The sequence below is a fragment of the Daktulosphaira vitifoliae genome, unplaced genomic scaffold (assembly GCF_025091365.1).
Source record: "Daktulosphaira vitifoliae isolate Bord-2020 unplaced genomic scaffold, ASM2509136v1 Scaffold_1, whole genome shotgun sequence".
In the NCBI taxonomy this organism is placed as follows: Eukaryota; Metazoa; Arthropoda; class Insecta; order Hemiptera; family Phylloxeridae; genus Daktulosphaira; species Daktulosphaira vitifoliae.
The window spans coordinates 64,292,232-64,316,341 of NW_026099572.1; the positions used below are offsets into that span (position 1 = coordinate 64,292,232).

General features: G+C 23.8%; 1 protein-coding gene across 3 annotated transcripts in view; it reads left to right on the forward strand.

Moving 5' to 3' along the window:
• The window catches only part of LOC126896595 (leucine-rich repeat-containing protein 24-like), an 81,740-nt gene extending 64,012 nt beyond the window's left edge, over positions 1-17,728 (forward strand). For 2 of the 3 annotated variants that reach the window (XM_050669525.1, XM_050669526.1), the window contains exon 4: positions 15,233-17,728. In XM_050669525.1, coding sequence (XP_050525482.1) covers positions 15,287-17,212 — 1,926 coding nt within the window. In that variant the 5' untranslated portion in view covers positions 15,233-15,286 and the 3' untranslated portion in view covers positions 17,213-17,728. The remainder of the gene's footprint in view (positions 1-15,232) is intronic. The other variant, XM_050669527.1, reaches the window with a different exon arrangement.
• Positions 17,729-24,110: the final 6,382 nt, after the last annotated feature.

Below are 24,110 nucleotides of genomic sequence, written 5' to 3' on the forward strand. Positions count from 1 at the left end.
GCTTGTTACTTTTTTATTGCTAGGGGTGTTTACCATATAAGATATTATACAACTTACATCATGGACAAAAGTATTGAACTATAAAAAAAACACAATGAAAAGAACAGAGTTACACAAAATGAGATTTTATTGAAAAAGTTTTTAAATCAATTTTGTTGACTTCTATAAAATTTGAATGCTCTTATTTGAAATTATATTTCCAAAAAAATAATATTTAACATACAGAGTAAACCACGAAGACTATAAAAATAAAATTAAACACATAACATCTACCTAGTACTATATTTAATTAAATTATCTTAAAGAATTTAAAAAAATATACGTTTAATTTTATTTATTATTTAAATTACATAAAATAATTTTTATTTTAAAATATTTATATAATTCTAAATATAAATTTCAATAAACTCAGTTATATAAATTGAGTTTATATAAACCAAAACAATTTAATGAAATCACGATTTAATTTAAATTAAATAATTAACTCGGATTTGTTTAAAAGTTTATGTAAAATAAAAATTTAAATATGAAATATAATTTTAATTTAATTAAATAAATTTTTAAAATCTCATACCTTTCATAAATAATGAATTTGTGATTTATAAAATATCTACAACTTTTTTAACATCGTATTCACAGTATTAATTTAAAATTTAAACAGATAATAACATTGTTTTTTTCTTGATACAAATCTATCAATGTAAATTTTGTTCTGTTTAGTATTAATAAACAGACAAACGTAAAGAATTTTTAGATATCATTTGGATTCTCCATACAGCTGAACAAGATTTGTGAATTCCGCATGATTTTCTAATAAAGTCCATTTTAAAACTTATTGCTTTTTATATTGCTTCGTTGTTCGTGTAAATTCGAATGTATTCAACGACGACGACGGAGACATCATCAATAATAGTATGGAAAAGCAAGATAGAATAAATGTATATCACATTTTTAAATTACACTATGACTTATTTTACATACGTGACGAAACGACTAGTTCACTTTGTAGTTAGAGTAATGATATTTTAGTATTTTGTACTCTACACAGTTATGTAGCAATATTGCATAGTGTAAGTGCCGTCTTGTATTAATATTAAGATGACATGTAGTGTTAGTTTAAAAATTAAGAAACGTATACCAGATATATGAATTTAGTTACAAGAGTATAATCCTCTTGTGTAATATTTTGGTCTATGATATATTTAATGAAATGAGATAATTCAAAACTATATTATGAGTATTTAAGTATTTTGATAACAACATAGACTCACTAGTAGTTATACAATTTTATTTTTATTCTAAAATTTTTTTAAATAATATTAATAAAAAATAAAACAATTTTACACAACCTTAAAAGAACTTCTTTTATAATTTATTATTTCTTTTATACATTATTTCACTTTTTCATAATTGAATTCTTCGGAAACTAATATAATAGAAATTCTGCATGCATGTATGTCAAAAAACATTTTTATGTAGCTTTTCAATAATAATCAATGCAAACATTATAAAAAGAAGTGGCACTTCACATATATATATATATTCAAGTAATCATAATTGGATCAAGTATTGAAGCTTGAGGAAAAATTTATTTTTCCATTTAGTATAACAGTTTTTTTTTTCTGGAATTTCAAAATGATGTCTATGCTTGTTACAATTTCAATATTACATCTATGTTATCTAAAACAAAGTATTTTGATATTTTTTGTTTCAATTAAATTAAAATTAAAAATTGTTTTTATTATTTGGATTAATACAATTATAATTCTATACATACTTTTTATTGGTGTATGCATCATAGCATAATATTTTTTGTATACTAATTTTAAGTTTGAATTAAAAAGAAAGATGGTAACGAATGTTTTCCATTTAATTGTATAAGTATAACATCATTTAATGTTAATTATTTTTAGATTTACTACGAAACCAATTTATTACACTACCTATTGATAGAAAATAATTATTTATGAGCATTAATTAAATATCACACTAAATAACGTAGTAAATATCAATTATTATGTTTTAATACACTTTACTCTTTGTCTAGTTATTTGCTTAGTTTTTGTCTAGTTAAAATGATTTAAGTTTCACTTTACCAAAAAAATCGTTGAAAAATATTGATTGTTAACACGCATAACAAGTTATTATTTTAAAATAGTAAAGCTGTAACTTGAGAAATGTTCCTAAAGTTCCATTTAAAATAAATAGATATTAAATATCACAAATAGAACCGTGAATAAATATTTTTATCAACAAAATATTTTTAAAGCACTAAAACTTGCGAAATTCTCTTTTATGAATAATGTCCAGTGAAGAACTTTCATTAGTTTTTTCCCTCGCGCTTATTTTTTACAGTTTTAAAAGTTTTTGTAAGATATTCCCCTAAATTGTTTGACAGTATTATTATAAGAGGTACAATAGTATATCGATCGTATAATAAGATGACTATGGTCGTTAACAAAATTTATAATAGAATTTTTTATTCAATCTCCCCAAAGATCCACCTGCTAGTCGCTTTTGCAATGAATTAAACCTATAAAATACCTCGTCGTTGTTTAACGTGTCACCAGATCATCGTACGACCGCTACTTAATGTACGTTATTTATTTATTTTCCTTCTTAAAGTTATTTCAAAGTCTACGTTTCACTTGTTGTCATTTACTGGAACAGTTTTGAGTTACGCACAGCCCTTTTATATTAAAAAGCACCATTGTGTTAATATTTATACAACAAAATAGTACTTATATAAACCCTAAACCACATTTTAAGAAACACATTAAAACTCAACTCGCTAATTAGCCTTAATGATTTTTTCGAGTGCAGTATCAAACGCTAAATTATATATACCTATTACTTTTATTTACTTCATTAACGTCTTGTTTTAAAACAATGACACTTCATTTAATTAAAATTATAGTATCGGAGTAAATTTAAAAAGCAATTAACAAAATACTTATTTCAATACTAGGTATTACTAATTTTTAGATAAGTTTTTTCTCAGGAGAATAAACATTTGTTGGATTAGAGTCGGAATATAATAGAAAACAAACAAAAATTGGACTTTATTAAATAAAAATTAATTTTTTTTTCAGAGTGTCAAATTACTTTTTTTAATTTTAAATTACTTTGGAACAAATTATTTTCCATTAAATATACACCTATTATTACAACGACGAAACCTAATATTCTTCAAAATGTCCAAAACGTTAACATTCAGTTTGTACTTTATTGCCTAAATGTAACAATAGCAGTTTTCACGTCCATTTTAATATTTCCTTACTACGTGTTTAGCATTAATTATTCTAATTAACATAGGTTTTATAATTCATTAGCTCTTGACCATTGCGACAAATGTAATTATGTACCATTTTGCAAAGGTAAAGTTTTCTTGCACAATTATTTATAACAAATGTTATAAACTTCTACTTTTTGGTCATATAACTGATAAAAAATTCATGAGAATCAAATTCAATTAATTACCTTTGTTTTTCTCATCTATAAAATCTATACAATAAAGGGATAAAAAATATTCTTTTTAATGTGCTATTATCGATATTTTATACCCTTCTCTATTTTTTTATGGTTTTGGAAGTAAGCTATAATTGGTTTTATTTATTTTTTTAGTGTATTAACAGCAAATTAACTGACAATAAAATATATTTTCAACGTCAGCTATGTATAAATTAATCGATTTATATAACGACAGAATGGCTAGCGGATTAATGATTTCAATTATTATCGGTTGATAAAATACGTATCGTTATCGCATTCAACTTAAAGACAGTAATTTATAACCACTTGGCAATTACGTTTTGAGATAATGACACCTTACAAGATTGTGTAATTAACGTTTGGAATAACAACATTTTGTGATTGGCATTGTACCGTTTCATATTTCATTATAATTACAAACATCAATTCTAATCAATAAATGATAAAAACGTTTTGAGTTAAAAATATTCATTTCTCGAGAAGAAAGAGCCTATTGAAAATTTAATATTTGAAAACTCAAAATGTTTAAATAATTTATGAAAATTGGGGTTAGTTTCTAATAAAAACTTTTATGTGATAGCTCAATGCTCCAAAAAGACAAGCTCATAATTAATGATGCATTGTGTAACTTTAATTATTACATGAATTGGTGAGAATGAATTTTGTAACAAAAATATACGTAATTAAAAGGTTGATCGTAATCCTCTGTACTCTTAAATAAGTTTTGTTATAGGGATGAAAAAAAGACTTATTATGGATATAGTACTTTATTGTGGCAATGAATAAATTCGTTGGATGTTCGTGTAATTTGTATCAACAACATAATAACATTGTAGTATTACAAAAATAATAGCCTTGCATAACAGTTTATTTTTTTTTTCAAAACCATTTTCTTTATCGGTTTCACTTACATAAAGATGTTCAGCACATTTTTAATTAAACGCATTATGCGGTGTAAAGTTTCGTAATTTAAGTTTTTGATCGTTGTGAAAAAATATCTTATATTGTTATATAATATAATAGTTCATTTCTGCGAGGGTAGAAAATTGGTTTTTCATGAATGGTACAGTCATGTCTGTAAGTAGTCTAATTTATCTGAGCTCAAGGCAAAAATTCAATTATGTGTTATTTACCGTAATGAAGGTTTTATGGTCACAAGAACATTGTTTATAGAGAGGTGCATTTAGAATAACCATTAAACAATGTCGGTAATAAGGTTAGGTTTCTTAACACAAATCTTTATAAACAAACAGTTTGTGACTTGAACCATAAAGGTATCAAAGTTGAGCCTAGCGATAGTATGATTAAAAAAAAAGATATCATGTTATAAGACGATATACTACATCCAATTTACAACGATTTTAAACTTAAACATTTTCATGTATTTTTAATAGTAACAAAAGTATGTCATATTTAACTATTTGTTTTATATTACCATCATATTGATGCATAATTTAATGAAATATGTATTACAATACTTTCAATAGGGAATGTTCAAAAGGACTAACCAACAAAGGAATATATTAAGACGTTTTTTTCTAAATAAAAGAATAGATATTTCCAATATAAAAAATTTGAAAAAAAAATTATATTCTAACAAACTATAGTTTGTAAAAATCTCATAAACTCTTTACAAAAAAAAAAATTAATTTGCAGAGGTGGTAAAATTTGAGATACAAAATAAGATTTGTGTCGTATTAAAAAATTTTTAAAATAATAATATTTATTGTAATTGTGTTGGTTTATAATCCGCTTCGTTAATCAAATAGTGAAACCCAATAAATATATTATAAATAAGTTTTATGATTCAACTGAATATATAACTAATTTTGTTACAAACCAATGAAATAAAATCAAAGAATAATCATAATCATTATAGTATTGATCAATTAATTAAACTATATTAATAATAATTATACTACAGTTGTGCAAGTTAAAAAAATTAACCTTTCAAACTTGCTTAAAAAATATAATAAAAAATTAATTATTCTTGTAGTGATAATTTATTTACGCATAATTATACTTTGCTACGTTAAAAAAAGATAGCATTTTAATTTAATATGCATTTTAATTATTACTTTAGAGACAAAATGTATTTCTATTCAAATTAAAAAAACTTTTCCAAAATTGGTTTGTTAACCACTTCTTTTCAGTTGTTTTTAAATTAAAAGTTACCATTTCCATAACAGTTCTTCACAACGAATACTGTAATTGTAGTATCGTTTTATCTAAACATTTAAGATTGATTGTTTAATTTAAAAGTTCCATTAAGGTAAATACTTTTTAAAAATGTTGTTTACCATAATAAGATTAAATAATCAATTAATCATTATTAAAATGATTAAACAAATGGAAAAAACAGTAAAATTTTCAATAGAAAATACGCAGATAAGGAAATGATTGTAACTACAATATTTATCCATACATTTTTATTCTTTTATTTATACAAATATTTTTTGTTCAAACTTTTTTTTTTTCAATTTGAAAAATTCAAGTTGAATTGCTCATAAAATAATTACTGCTAATAAAATTCGAATTAATTATTAAGTTAATACTCAGAAAAATGTATTTTTGAATTTATCGATAAACATTGTAATGGTATACCTGTATAATATAAGCAACCCTATAATAATACAAACACACGACATGCTTCAACAATATATACACGATATCAGTTGATTCTACCGGTTCTTTAACGATATCGAAACTGATTCGGTATTATCAAAGAACAAGTGATAAACAATGCGTTACAGGTTATGGATTTGTGAGCTACACATATCCAACATTATTAACTAAATTATATTAATTAATGATATATCATGAGTCATATTAATGAACCATATTAATATCCATAAACAAATATATATATATAGAAGTCTGACATGTTCACGCCCGAATCAAATGAAAATAGCATCATCGAAAAATGGAATCAAGGTCAGAAATTAAATGTCTATTGCTAATACACAATCGTGCGCTACACAACACACAATAATTGTGCCTAACACAAAACGTTAGCTAACTGAAAAATATTTTGGATTCTAAAGTAAATTATGTAGAATTGTAATTAAATATAAAACATTGGTTTCTATATGCATAATTAAGAAATATATAAGTGGATAGATATTGTTATATTAGTTATTTTTATTAAGTTTCTATAATTTGTAAAATGTATAAATAATCCTTACGCTCTTCCAGTGAATATTTATGTATTAATTTAAGTTTTGTTCACCACCCTGAATTAATTTCTAATGGCAGTTCCAATGTGGTACACATAAATGCTGGACGGTAAAAATAAAATATCTAATTAATTAGAGTGTTAAATATTCATTTAATGTTTTAGCAATTATAGAAATTATAGAGTTAATATGTTACAGCAAATAAAAATATTATATTAGTGTGCAATAAATAAATGCTCGGTTAATCATATACAGCTGTGTACATACTGGTATTTGCTTACCATATTACTATCATATAATCATAATTTAAAAGGTTATGTAGGCCTATTACTACCACAGTAGTGATTTATTAAGCCAATTTTATATATGGTATAGTAGGTTTATCGTGATAACCCCCAACCTCGCATTTGGTTAGCTAGCCTTACCTGTAGCTTGTGTTTTGAGGTTGTCCACTCAGTAACTACCGAAAAAGCATATGGTTTAAATAATTGCAAAAGAAAATCACTTAATGCCATGATTTTCAGTTTCTAAACGATGATAAACTATAATTTTTTCATAAAATAATAATCATTAATTATATTTTAAACAAAGAAAACAAACTTTAAAGTGAAGCGTTCATTTTTATAATCTAATTTAAAATATAGGATGAACTTTTTGTAGAATTTCATTCATTTTCAATTATTTGTAAGGAGTATTTGAAAATTGCAAGTATATTTTCATTTCTCAAATTCTCGTTGAAATGAAAATGTTTATTTCTTGTAGCACGAGTAGTTTTCGTTGCCAAAATTGAATTTTAGATTTACTATTAATATTCAGCAGTGTCACTAGCCAGTAATAGGAAACGAATAATAATAGAACCTCAGACAAGCAAAAGAAAATCCATATTGTGCGTATACAAAAAATAACGATAGAGCGAAATCGGTTTTTCACCTCGATGACACTGTTCATTATCAAACTCAAAGATTGTACAAGTAAAACAAAAATGTTTAATAATAAATAACAAATATTGCCGAAAATAAAAAAAAATTCCTATATATACAGAGTGATTTCTTTATCATAACCCACTCAATTACTTACAGAATAATAATTTANTATACAGGGTGATTTTTTTATCATAACCCACTCAATTACTTACAGAATAATAATAATTTAAACATTTTTTTTTTTTTTATTATCTTTAGTTACACATTATTCTTGAATTTTTAACTATGTAATACTGTTTGAGTTTTTAATTTAATAATAAATGGCATTTGAATTTTTAATATAACTTAATTCGTTTATTAGATATAATCATTTAAAGTTACGAATTTTGTACAAACAATGTACCTTACTATCATTGATAATAACAATTCTGTGTACCTGCTAATATCGATGTCATAAAAAATCAATTAGCTACCTATATTTGTAATCCCTTGTGTATTATACCTGTATATTAACTTCAAAATTTGTAACTTTAAATGATTATATCTAATGAACGAATTAAGTTATATTAAAAATTCAAATGCCATTTACTATTAAATTAAAAACTCAAACATTTTATTAAATTAAAAATATGTGTTACCATTTGAAAAAACAAAGTTGACCCCCTTACAAGGCATAAGGGATGAACTTAAAAAGTATTACATAGTTAAAATTCAATAATAATGTGTAACTAAAGATAATAATAAAAAAAAAATGTTTAAATTATTATTATTCTGTAAGTAATTGAGTGGGTTATGATAAAAAAATCATCCTGTATAGATAATATTTTAATTATTTGACTTGAAGAGAGTGGGAAAAATTGACATTTGGATAAAGATGATCTTCTTAGATTTAAAAAAATATAGCAATCCTTATGAACATTTTATAGAAAAAATGTTTAAATATATTAACTTTACAATGCCAAAATTGTTGAAAATAATTTAAATGAACACATATATTTGTTTTAAACGTTTATGTAAGAACGATATAATACTTTTGTTTTACAGCGTAAGATTTAACTTGAGCCTAAATATATAAATAAAAAAATGCTTTATTGTAATAGCTAAAAAAACATAACGAATAATTAGTATTTGAAATTATTAGTCTTATTCAAATTAGGGGAGTACTAGAATTTTTAAATAAAAATGAAATAGGGATAGCTTTTATTTCGTTATTTATTTTAGTTTTAACCACTCTTTTATTCTTAAAATTATAATAATATTAAGAAAATTCTTTTTTGTATTTAAAAATTTTATATATTCCTTCATTTATTAATTATTAAATATATTTTTAATTCTTCCTTTATATAATGTCCCTATAACTTTATAGGGGCGTCAATTGATTTTTTTTTTAATTGAAATATATATATAATTTATTAGTTTATAAAATAAAAAATAATCATATTAAGAAAATACTAGTCAATAAAATTTGTCTAACTAGTACTTCAAAAGTTATTAACAATTTTAAATATAGAGTGTATAAGAGCACGGAAAAGTATGCGTATTAGATATAAACAAAATAACCCACATAATATAAGTAGTTATAACTACTGAATAGCGGTCCAAAAGTTGTTATTGACGAGTCATTTTAGGCTAGCTTTAGAATTAAAACTTCTTTTTCCTCATTTTTATACCAAAAAAAAAAGAATAATTTTTACGAATTAAAATAATAATGAATAATTGATTAATAGAAACATTTATGAAACTATAAAATATCAAATAAAGTTTTCTTAACATAATTATTTTAAGAGAAATCAAGTTGCTAATTTAAAAATCATACTTAATGAAATTTTTGTATGTAAAATATATTGCTAATTATAATTAGTTGAACTAACTTAGTTAAAGAAAAAATGAACCTAATATTTATAGCAGAGTGTATACTTCAGGAGAATACCAAACTCTCCATTTTAAGTATTTTTTCGCTCAATTTTGTTTTCTTTAACTACTCGGAAGATCAATAAAAAATGATAAATTACATTCAAAATTTCTTAATAAAACAGAAGGCGAGTACTTCCTAATGATGGAATACATATACGATTCATTTTTAAGTGTTATCTCATTTAAACTATGGTATGTAAAATTGGTATACCTATCTTAATTTAAGAATGAATTATATATATGCAATACATATAGTATATTTATATAATAATGAGTGCTAGATATTTTAATGTGTTTGAAATAATAACCATTGATTTTTAATTTTATAAAATAAAGTAATTATTGCTTTAATAAAACAGTATTTTTAATATGTATTAATAAATTGTTGATGCATGAATATTTTAACATGAACTAAGTATAAATAATAACAATCGCTTTATATTATAATAGTTTAGCAATTATTACTATATTTTAATAACACTAATAGGAAATCAAGTTTTAACTGTACTAAAGATTATACATTTATCAAGTCTACATAATCCATTAAAATTATTTACATCCATTTAAAACTAATATAAATATCGTCTCTATCTTATAGTTATCTTTTTTGTTATTAAAATATTTTCTACACAATTTTAGACTCGGCAATATTAAAAATATTATTGATATTTGTGTTTTTTTCATACTGAGATCCCAGGTGCATAAAAACTTCAAGTATTTTATATCGGGAAGATATTCTGAAATCAAATACATTCAAATGTACAAGTTTTTATACAAGCAGTCTAACTTTATATCCAAATTTCGTAATGTTCATATCGTTTATATCTGGTGGTATTCACTTAAGTTCTGAAACCCCATTTGGGATTGCCTATAAAATCGTATTGTAAACAAATATTGTACGGATTAGCAATAGGTATCAGTTGGATATAAACAAGAATTGCCTAAAAGATTTGGTTGATAGTACTCTACCTATAAAATGTAGTTTTTGTTTTGTATTACGTTTCTAATAAAATTCAGAGTATCATTTGATGTGTCAGGATTCTTATTACCTTTTTTGAAAATAATTAATTCAATAAACATTCAATAACTCTTGAAATAATTTAAACGTTCTTTTTATTAGTTTAGTTATATATATTTCTCAATATATCAATTGTAAAGTAATTTTTAAGTTTATCGCTTATATCTAATAACGCAGTCAACTTTATTTTTTTTTAATAACAACATACGCTTATCACAACGTACGCGTATCAGGCTTATAAAATAAAAGTTGACGTAATTAAAGAAGTTACTGATCTATAACAATTTTTGGTTCGGAACTTCAAAATTTATTGCAATTTTAAATACTAGCTGAGAGTTAGATGCGGATAGAGCTATTTTTATTATTAGATGCCCACCCTCATCATCCACCTTAAACATACAAATATTAATGACTTCTGAAGAACTGTTCCGAAAATTTTTATCGACTAATTATTTTCTTAGTTATATGATTTTTTAATAGTAAAGCTAATTAAATACTTACATTGTCATTTAAAAAAACCCAGTACAGTGGGGTCGTGGCACAGTGAGGACGTAGCATAATTAGGTCCAATATTCAGGGTGATTCATTAAGGATAAGACATTCATTTTCTCAGTAACTATTGAAAATTTTAAACTTTTAGTAAGGAAAATATTGTTTTATTTAAAAAACTACAATAATATGTAGTAAAAACACAATTTTTTTCATCCCTTCAAGGTTAAAAAACATTAACTTAAATTTTCTTAAATAGGAATCCCTATTTTGAATATGTTATTATGATTTAAAATAAAAATACAAACAACTTTGCGCTTAAAATTTTTTTTCCGATCAACCGTTCGTCTGTTAAAGTTAAATGATTTTGGACTAAATTTATATTATTATTTTACTATTTTCAAAAGCAAAATTCTAACTCAAAAAGAATTGAGGAAAAATTGCAAAAATTTACTGAATAAGCAAACGTTAATCGCATTCGTTTTTTAATAAAATTGGCAATTTAAGCTAGTTTAAATGTTAAAATTAATTTTTTCGCCTCAAAAGAAAAAAAAATTGAAATATGTTTTACATTATATTCTATGTCAATTAGTTTTATAATATTTGATTATACAACTTGTGTGTAAAAATTGTTATTTTGTATACCCCTGTGGTCAGGTCAAAAGTCAGATTTTCAAAAAATGTATATCAAATAATAGAATTAAACATAAAATATTTATGAAAAAATAAATGATCCATACATTTTTCAAATAATTATAATAACTTAAAGTTTAAAAAATAAAATATGAAATCTTAAATTTTAACACCAAATTTCATGTTTTTTATCTACGGTAATCATTCTCACATAGAAGATAAGTTGTCAGGACAAATCTTTTTTTGAACTTATAGTACATAACAATAGCTTTATTTTCACATATATTTGTAATTGGAAGAATTTCCGGAACATATTCAAAACTTAATTTGAAAAAGTTATATTTGAGTGCAGTAGTTGCAATTTTAAATCCCCTCTGTGGACAAGTAAAGGGTAAGATTTTCAAAAAAAATGTATATCAAACAAAAGGAAAATAAGGTTTCAATATAAAAAGAATTATTTTAATTTGTTAATTTTTCAATAAATTATGACAATTTTTAGAGAAAAAAAATGTTGAAATTTACCAATTTTAAAAATGGTAATTATTTTGGGGGATTTTCACTATTTATGGGGAACCAGGGCAAAATTTTTAATTTTTGTGGATTATATCTTCAACTAGATATAATTTGTGATCTTTTGATGTATCGTTGAGAAAAATCGTTCAATGAGAGCTGAGAAAAAAGAATGACAAACACAAAAAAAAAATAAATAAACACATCAAGGTAAAATTAATAACTTAAAATTTAAAAAATGTCATAAATTAGCGATTTATATATTTGTAATTTTTTTGGAGTTTCCCCCGTTAAAATTAATTGATTTTATATGTTAAGTGTTTACATAACAAACAAGAATTTTAAAGTGATTCTGTAAGAATTAATTTATTTTTATAGACTTCTTTAATTATTTCATTAAAATCAATCAAATGTATACATTTCTCTAAAAATATGTGAATAACATTTCCTTGACGTAGAATAATTAGAACAAATTTGTTGTGAAAACATGTTTTCTTTACCACTAAGTTATTTAATTCACTTTTTCTCTCTTCTATTATTCATACAAAAATAAATTCACATCAATTTTGTATTATTCTTCCACAAACTTATTTATAAAAAACTAGTTTATAGAACAGAAATAATAGATAACAATTTTCAATCGTTACAAGACAAAACAAGGTGCATTTATTTGTGTCTATTATGGAGATGTCCCTAAAATGTCAATTCCCTTGTCACAGGAAATGATTTAAATCTACTTTGTGTCATCGTTAAAAAAGCAAGTTCAATGAAATTTAAAATCAATAATACCTAAGAAATTTCACTTTTGTTGTAAAATCATGTTTAAATGATTGAAAAATAAATAAAGCATCCATAAATTAGTTTTATTCAACTAAAATGTAAATTAAAATGAACACTCTACTATTTAAGTATTTTTTATTTATTTATTATTTCAAGAGTGTGGGTGGAATAACAGAAGATTTTAGGGTAAGAGTAGAAGAACACTAATTTCTGCTTTAAGCCCTTGTCTTCTGTAGTGATTAAAGAGTTACTAAAGAAATATAAAGAGATTAATTAACCAAACGCAAGAATTGTGGAGTTCGGTTAAAGGAATTACAATAAGTAGAAATATGATAGAGTATATAGAGTACGAGTTTGAAAAAGGAGAACACGAAGTAGGTGAAAAGAGAAGATCAATGGTAAAAGTGAAGTCGTATTAGGAGAGGTAGATAGTTTTAAGTATTTAAAATCAGTTGTGCAAAAAGGGTAATATTGATGAAGATGTTAGACACAGAATTAAGTACAGGTGTGTGAAATGGAAAAAAGCGTCTGGTGTGTTATGTGATAAGAAATTTCCAATGAGGCTAGAAGTTAAGTTATAGAAGACTGTAATGAGACCAGCCTTAATGTATAGTTTGGCTGTAGAATAGTAGTGTAGAGTGTTGGGCGATAACAAGAAAATAGAGCAGAGATGAGAATGCTTAAATGGACGTGTGGAGTGACTAGAAAAGATAGAATAAGGAATGAACATATAACATATTTTCAACAATGTTCTAGGAAATCTCCATCTTTTAAATATAAATGAAAACTTATATAATATATTATATGTTACAAAAAAAGTTGAGAGAGAAATCGAAAGCTATAAGAATAGTTTATGGAATTAATATTGTAGTAAGAAGAGGTAGAGGAAAACCAGATAAGAGACGGAGGGATGTTATTGAACGCGATATGAAGATTGCTAATGTGTGCGAATATGACGTACTAAATCGTGTCCAGTGGAAGTTAAGAATAAGGATTGCCGACCCCAAGTAGTTGGAATAAAGGCGAGGGAAAAAAAGAGGAATTTATTATTTGATTAATATATTGAATGTTTATATATAAAATTTAATGCTTAAAAAGTATAAAAAATTAATTTTGAAGTATTGAATTAAATAAAAAAAACTTTATGACTTCTTTAATTTAGTTATTTTAATATTCAAATGATAAAAATATAAAAACACATGCTTACGATAGTTTGAGTTCCTAAAAAAATGTTGAATTATACTTTATCTACACTAAAATCATCTTTTTTAAAAAAAAAACTGATATAGAGAGCGTTCAGTAAGTAAGGAAACAGATTTCTATTTTTCTCATTATTTATAACTATTTACCTGTTTCCTAACTTACTGAACACTATATATATAGTTGACAGCAATACTGATAAGAAATACTATTCAAGTATATTTAATTTACTGTAGTTAAAAAAATTGAACATATTTATTTTCTAATTTTAACATGGTGTTATTGAATTCTATCTTTTCAACTTACATTATCTATTAAGTACTTCATTTATTACTTTCAACAACATATTGTTACATATTTCTAAAACTATTATATTTTGTATCACTTCTATTTTATTTACTTTATATATCATTAATTCCATAAAAACCATTTAATAAATTTAAATCTAAACTTTCACTCGGTTTGCTCTTATATTTATATTATGTGTGATAGCCTTATAGTACCACGTATATACATAACTAAGATAAGATATTAAATATATATAAAGTGATTTTTAAACTATAAATATAATAAAAATTGATCACTTGTGGCTAATTAATTAAAACTATATTAAAAATATTATTAATTTAAAAACTAAAAAATATTAATCTCAAAAGCCACAAAAAATTACTGAAAAGTCACAGATAAGTATTTCGGAAACAATATTACCATAATCAACGCTAAACACATACTGACACACCATTAGAAAAAAAATTCCTTATATACCCCTAGTGACTTTATAACCTAGTGACGTCATCACTAAGTAATATTTAAACTATAACTCTCGCAAAATCTTTAAAAGTATAAAACATATTACAATTTTTTTTTTTTTAATTTATAATATCCTATTTCATATATTTAAAAAATAATTTGAAATAAACATTGATCAATTCATGATGACAATAATTATTTTAAAGGAATAGTACAGTTAAATTATATAGTAACCATTATTAAACTATAAAAATAAAAATTATTTGAGTTAGAAGTTTATTAAATTGAAAATTTATATAAACTATTACTACAATTAAAATTCATAGTTTTATTTTTATTTGTTATAGAAAAACTCAATGTGGCGACACATACTGAATATAAGATGACCAAATGCACGGACAATGCTTGGTATCCAGCTTATACAGCTGATAATTATGGTGATAGTGTATTTCGGTACTACCATCGCCGACTGGACAGATTGTCCAGCTCCTTGTCAATGCAAATGGAGTTCAGGAAAAAAGACTGCACTTTGTAAAGATGTAGGATTTACCAAAATTCCATCTGTATTAAACACCGATATGCAAGTATTAGATTTGAGTTCGAATAGTATTGGCCATTTACCAGAAGATTCTTTTAAATCAGTGGGTCTCCTTAATTTACAACGTATATTTTTACGAAGTTGTGGTATAAGAATTGTACATAAAAATGCTTTTCGGGAACTTAAAATTCTTGTTGAACTTGATCTAAGTGACAATTTGATTGCATCAATTCATCAAAATACTTTTCAAAGTAATGAACGTTTGCGAGTACTGTATTTAAATGGTAATCCTTTGACTGAAATTAAAGAAACACAGTTTCCTATATTACAACATCTTCGTACAATTGAAATGCAACATTGTCAAATCAAAAAAATTCATCAAGATGCTTTTATTCATTTGTCTTCCCTAGAGTCGTTAAATCTTAACGGAAACCTGTTAAAATCGCTCTCGGAAACTGTATTTTTACCCATTTCCAAATTGAAAACTTTATCATTGGATGGCAATCCATGGGTGTGTGATTGTCACCTTAGAAATTTTCGAAATTGGTTTGTGGCTTCTAATCTCTATTCTCATACACATTCATGTATTGAACCACCAATATTATCAGGCACCCGGTGGGAAAATATTGAACCGCAAGATTTTGCATGTTCACCTAGTGTAAAAATAGATAAAACTAATGTATTAGAAGAACCTGGTAATAATGTCACATTTATATGTGAAATAACTGGTGATCCTGAACCAGAAATAAATTGGTACTTCAATGGCCATAATTTAGAAAATTTCACAGATCGTTTGGAAGAAAATCGAACTTGGTTAGAAATAGGTAAATTATGGAGTGTACTGAGCGTATCAAATGTATCTGAAGATATGGCTGGTGAATATACATGTGAAGCTAAAAATTCACGTGGAAAAATATCAATGAATACATCATTAGTATTACCAGAAATAGCTGTTGCTACAACACTCAGTAAAACAAAATCTGTGTATTTTATGATGGTTTGTGTTGCAGTTAGCGTCACAGCATTGTTATTTACTGTAGGCTTAACTTGCTGTATTTGCCAGGTAAGGAAGACATCTGGAAGTAACGAGCGTCTAAACGGAAAATCAAATTTTAAAGGTAGTGCCAGTTTTAGTGATGCTGACAAAAGGCTATTAGATGCTAGTATATCTACAACACAAGCGGGAAGTTGTGAAGTTCTCGGAAGTGGATCACCCTCATGTCAAGATCTCGAACTTATGGAACATTCTTTACATAATATCCCATTAGCATCTATTTGTGATCAACAGCCAGTACATATAACAATTGAGAATCATGATCCAAATACTGACGTTTCTCTATATCCACCACCACCAGAGTTTTCAACAAGTATTTTACCATCTATTAGTGGCTATGGAAACATATTTATTTCTGTTTCTGTTAGTCAGGAACCTCATGAACAAGAATCAAGTTATCCTGACCTATTGGATTTAAAACATAGACAAAAACAACATGTCAGTGTAGGTACAGCTGATCACCAACAACATCAAATACCAATATCTTCTTATTATGCAACAATGCCTAGAAAAAATCGTTTAAAAGATTCGTATAATCCACAATATCGACAATACCATAATAATATTAAATCTCCAATAGCTCCTCAATACGATAATATGGGTCCAAGAATAACAGTTACCGGTAGCTGTACAAACCTATCATTATTATCAGTCAGTGGTGGATCTTCTGATGAAATTCCACCACCTCCTCCTCCACCAATTTGCATGGGTCACACTGACTACGTAGCCTTATAAAAATCAATTTTGTATATGGGCTCATTATAATGAGTGAATAGTTATAATTATTATCAATTAATTTCGGTAATGTAAGAACTGTTAAATTATTAAATGGTTATAAATTTTAGTTCTTTTAAAATTAAATTTTCTGACAAAAATAGATATTGATTAAACAAAAATCGTTAATGGATACATAAAAAAAAAAAGATAATTTATAAAATAATATTATAATAAAAGGGTAATGACGAATAGCACAACTAAAAACATTAATTGTGTAAATGTAAAGAAGAAAAATTATATCACTTGTTGTGAATTCTGTTCTAAATTTTGTTTCACAATGTCAATAGCCAAAACTTGACAATCTTTCATTTTTCGTATCAGTTTTTAAAATAATTTATCTAAAATAATCATTAATGCGCTATTTTTTTTTATAAATACAATTTTTATATTTCATATTATTTTTAATATATACGATTTTAGATAGTAATTTTTCTTCATTTTATTTAAATTTAATTGAATTACATTGAAAAATTAAAACTACATTTTTATTTTAAACATACTCTCTTAAATTAACATTAAAAAATTTACTTTTCATATAAAAAATTAATTAATTTCTAAAATTAAAAATTAGAACAATTTAAAATATTTTTGTAGAGAACTTCAATTATGTTCATTTATTTTTGTGTTGTTCACATTTTTATAAAAAAAAAATATATATAATGATACATCATTATATTGTATATAATGATTATTATTACACAATGTATATAATATGTACATCGTATATACATATACAAAATTCATTTCATTCTTTTTATATGATTCTAATTATCTTTTTTGGATTTTAATATATTATAAAATTTCTTTAAAATAAAGTGATATAGTTTTGAATTTTCTATTGTATTTGTTAGAATTGTTGTATATCTGTATAAATGTTGTATATCAGTTATTGCAAATTTCCATTAATTAATAAAAATATATTTTAATTTAACTCATTCAATTAACATGAGAAAATGTAAACAATACAATATTACTTATTTTTAAATACTCACAGTTACTCCGAAATTTAATTAATTTAATGCCTTTCTTAAATTCATAAATTTATTCTGCTACTATTTTGATTATTGGAAATTACAAAAATTAAATTATTTTGCCATGCAGTGGTTTTGTTGCTGCACTGGACAATAACAAAAAAAATAGACCATTCAAAATATACACACCAAATAAAATAAAAAAATTAAAGGTGTCAAAATGTTTCTTTCAGTTTGCTATAATTTTCAACAATAAAACTCAATCAAAATAATATATTTTTAAAAAGGAAATAACTAAAAATAATACAACAGAATATTATTGATGTACATTGAAATTTAAACATTTATTTTTATTTAAAATTTAGTCGTTTGACAATCTTTCCACAGAATGATTTTAGTTAACATTCAATTTTTATTAATGACATTACGAATAATTAGATTTACAAAATATAAAATTTGAGGTATATGTATTTACTGATACGTTATATTTATAATATTATTGATTTCTTAATTTAATTTCTAATTTTTTTTTTTACACATTATTTATAGTATTTATAATTATGTTATTTGTATATTCTCATTATTATAATTTATAGATACATTATTTTATATGAACCAATCACTTTACTACAAACTGCTACAACTTATAAATAAATAAGTATAGTTGAATTCAAAATATACAGCTCAAACAATTATATTTTTTTGATTAATATTATAACATAAATAATAAATACTAAATTTCAAGAATCATCAGTTTCATAAATTTAGGTACAGTAGTTTCCGCAAAAAATTAATTTGTCACTAAATAGTATAAAAATGTAAATTTTATTTTACCTCTCCTGTTAAATAGTTATTTTAGTTATATTTCCAATCTTCTAGATAGGCAATACAATAAAATATCTGAACAAGTATAAAACAATAAATGTTTTTAACTAAACTTATAGTGTATTTATTGTTAAAAGTCTTTGATTCATGACAATATCATATTAGGATTCGTAAGGAATTGTGGCATTCACTATTTCTGAAAAAGTGAGAACTATTTTCATAACAAAGGACACTTTTTAGATACAAAATTTAATTTGGGGTGTATTGCTACTATTACTCCATTGTCTCAGCATCTGTTCAATAAATACATTTTTAAATAATAAAAAGAAAAGAAAAACGAAAAAATACTTTTTTAGCCACTAAACATTTTAAAATTGTCATTCGTTTGATCTTCATTTTTCTTATCTACTCATTCATCAGTATTTAATTCTATCACGTACTATTTAAATGTACTTTAATGTCTCTGATATTTAAAAAGAAAAAACTTTTTTTATTATAGTTTCTAACTCTTTCAGAGATTAAATAAATACTATGAATTTAACAATTGCAATTTTTTTCGACCAAAATATCAGATATGCAACAAATATAGAAACACAAGTTTTTAAGTAGGTAAAAGTTTGTTATTCTTCCAAAAAATATATGAAGAGTTTTTGTAAAATCCAATTGTATAAAACTATTTTATGTAAAGTTACCCAGAACATTTTTGTTTAAAATATTATTTTTAATGATTATGCTACAAAATATCAATCGCAAAAGACCTAATTAAACTTTTTTTAATATGATAAATGTTACGATAATTATTGTTTTTTATTGGTGTTTATCTATATTTAAGTTTAGTTAAAATGGTCTAATATGCAATTTTTTAAAAAGACTTCTTTAATTTTATGTTTGTAGATTTATTGTATTAAAAAATTTATGAAAAAAAAGGTAATGTAGTTATTTATTTGTATAATATATAAATATTACATAAATGTAATATAAATGAATTATTGAAAATAAAAATTTAATATGAGTAATAATTCTGATAATATTCCAGTATTATTTATTAGAATCCTTAAATTCATTTCCAAAGCATAGAATGCTTATCCTGGCGTTTAATAAATAAAAATTATTTTAATATAATTAATTTAATAAACATATAAACAGAATGACTTAAATAAACACAAAAAATGTTGCTCTGATCATCCTTCTTATCTATTAAATTTTTTAATTGGTATTATTCATGCTTAACTTGTTTGCAAATAAAAATATGTTTTTCTTTTATTCTTAAATGTAAATAACTTCTAAAATACTGGCAAAAAAGTAGTTATCAACAAGTCATTTTCTTAATTAGGATTTTTTAGATAGGTACATTCAGATAATAATTTGTTTTTATATCTTATTTTGAACTAAGTGCTTTGAGTTATACTTCACTGTTTAACATAAAATTATTTTGTATTATATTATTTTAATTAAAATAAATTATTTTCACAGCTATTTATATTTCACGAAATACAATATTGAACGCGAAATAACAATAACCAAAAAATAGTGGTTTTAATTTGAGCATTAAACATTATTGAACTGAATAGAATTATAATTGAAGTTTAAATAAATAATGTAAAAAGAAATAAAAATTAGATAACTTAATTATTTGTCTACGTACTTTAAATCATACAAGACTTAAAAAATTTTCATAATCTTGAAAGTTTTAAAAATAATTTCTTTCAAAAATGGCATTCCACTAATGTTTGAACAAATATTCCAAGTGGAAATACAATCTACCTTTGAAAAATTATGATTTTTACACTATGATAACATAGTGTAATAATTATATTATTTAATTATTTATAATTATACATTTTTCATTGCTTTTTATTGAGTAATTATTTATTGTAATCTAATAAAAAGTGCTATTTTAATGAACTTAGCATCGTATTATTTTTACAAATATGTAGTTTAAATTTTTTTCAAGTAACATTTTTTTTTCAATTTTTACAAAAAAAAAACATTTTCTAGGGCATGGATATGGCGTCTAAATAACTTTAATATTGGATACACCCTACCTCAAACGTAATTTCACAGTCTAATGGACTGTTATCAAATCAGAAACCTTAAAATTCCATTTGTTTACTAATACCGTTGAAATGTAATCAAACTCAAAGTTAATATTACATAAGAACCATAAATGCGATTTATGACAACCTATTTTCCGGAAATTTTATTTTTGATCGGTGATCTGATAACTATACCACAATAGTATAATTATCAAAATATTTTTAGAACTAGAGTTGGTTATACCACTAGTTCAAAATATATTTCGTTGAATCAAAGTATTTTCTCGTATTTTAGATTTGTATATTCGATCTAATATATTTGATTCCGTGGTACTGTGTAAACTATAGCTTTTAATGGATAACGTTAAATATAGTTGAATAAATAAAAATGATAAAGGGAAAACAGAAAAAATATAAATAAACATTATTTATTAGTTAAAAACTAAATACATGTCTATATATTTTACACCTATTTTCCCAAAAATCAATTTAAATGTTATTAGTATACCGTTTTTATTCTTCGCTAGACATGTGTCATTTTTGTTTGTGACAAGCTATTAAATACAACTCATCTACAGATGTAAAAAGTTCTTTTTAAAAAAAGATCAAAATTTAATTTTATAGAGACGGTGAAGACTTAAAATTATATTATAGTTAAGTGTATAACGTGTCTAATAGCATATTTTAAAGCCTAGATTTTATTCTAAAATTATTAAGTAAATGTCATGTTTCGTGAAACTATCTTTATAATAAAGATATATTATAAATTAATTACTATATATAGTTATATTGCATTATATTTATACAATGTGTATAAATATATTATAATATGATATTAATTACATAAAAGTATTTTCAAAATAATTTTAGTTCCGTCATATTTTAATTATTAAAAATATTTATTCAACTGGGGTGTGGCACGATGACCTCTGTAAATTCGACTAAGCAAAGAAAAACTCAGTAAAAGACTATTAATTTTTTTTAAAATATTATTACTTACCTCATTATCATTAGCACGACTCTCAACCCCGTCAATAATGTTTTTCAATTATCATTTACGTTCAAACAGTAAAAAACAAACAAAAACATAATAAAGCTTATTCCTGTAGCTAATTAGTGTAGAATGCCACAGATTGTAAATACGATCGTGACAAAGATTCCATTAAATAAAATTAAAAATAATAAAATCCTACCAGCGTTATACCGAAGGATAACTACCCAACCACACCCCACAATATTAATTTACTTTAGTGCAGACTTCAATTGTGTATATATGTACTGATACATAGGGAACTACAATCATCTGCCTTATCTTCTTATGTTCATTGAAAATTTATATAAATAATAAATAAATACAGTATTTTATTTGTAATGAATATTTTTTTAGTGCAGATTAAACTTCTTTATTTCTATTACCTCACATTTAAATACTACTTCATAATAGCTGACACTATTTGTTTTTCTTATTATAAAACAAAATGCAGTATTTGAATGAAATAATTATAGTTAGGACTGCACAATTAGGTATTTTATGCATAATGATTAAATATATTTCTTAAAATAAATTTTATTAATGATAAAATATATATAATTTTAATTATACACATAGCAACAAAGCCCAATAAAAAATAAGTAAACTGGCATATTAACATAAAATTTTAACATATTCAAATCTTAAAACTGATGTATTAAGTTACTTTATAGATTTTTTTTTCATGGGTTAAGTTTAGTTTTCAAAAATATATTTATTAATAATTTTTATACTTGTTTTATTTTACATATTTCTTTATTTAATTTAAGAAACTCTTACACAAATATGATTTTGACAAATCTCCATTTTAATCTAATTTTTTTTTTTTTTGTACTTTACGTTAAACTGCAGTTCAACTGTCTTATTAAACCAATAGTCGTAATTAAATAGTACTAACCGTAAAATGTTTGAACAATTTTGATTAAAATAGACACTAGTAGAGCTATAGTCATTAGTCCGTGTGAATTTTGATTGGCATTCATAGTGTGTTTACGGTATACTAAATAATTAGTATTCCCAACAATATTGTTCAAAAAAAAGTTTTTCAAATAATTAAAAATTAATATTCTATAAAATACATTACAAAAGTTTGCATGGATACTTTTATTTTGTACAAGTACACCAAAGAAGAATCTCATGGTCAAATTTATAGTTTTGAGTAAAAATATTCAAATGTTTATAATTAATAAGTCTTCATTGACAAATTTTCCAAATATCGATTTTCTTGTTGGGCATAAGTATGGTGTTAGCTAAATTAGAGTACATCTCATATTACTTTATTATTTATGATATTGTTTGGAATTTAATATTTATTTTTAAGATACGATACCTGACAGCCATAATATAAAAAATATTATTTTATTAATGTATAAATAATTTCTTTACTTTACTCAACATTCATGTACAAAAATAGTTGGTCATGTTGATAGTAATATGACGAAGCTGTTTTTCTATTTTAACAAATTGAACCATTTGAAGTACTTACTCTACATTATGATAAGAATAAGTGAGACGAAATTTCGTCTCTTAGGAGTATTTTGTTTTCACGGAAGAATATTATCTGAACGTTTGTAATAATAGAACTGAATTATAATTAACGTAAACGGAAAGAATTTTATTTTTAATTTAACGTCAAAACATTTTTATTGCTTGAAAGTTCAGATAATAAATTGAGTTACTCGAGCGTTACCTATATTAATATACTCATTCATTTAATGTGCAACTTTTAGAAAATATTAGGTTATTTCATTGTTAAATTTTAATTGTCATACATTTATAGAGGTATAAGATTTTCATGTGTTGTATATGTATTTTTAAAATTTTTTTTTGTTTGTACACCATATATTCCCTCTTTTGTTTAAAAACCACAGTTGTTTATTATTTGATAATGACGCCGGATATTGAAGACTGTTAGAAATTATATGACCCATATGTGTGAAGTGATTTTTTTATCACGTCACATTAAAACTTCATTTATGCATTGGTTATTTAGT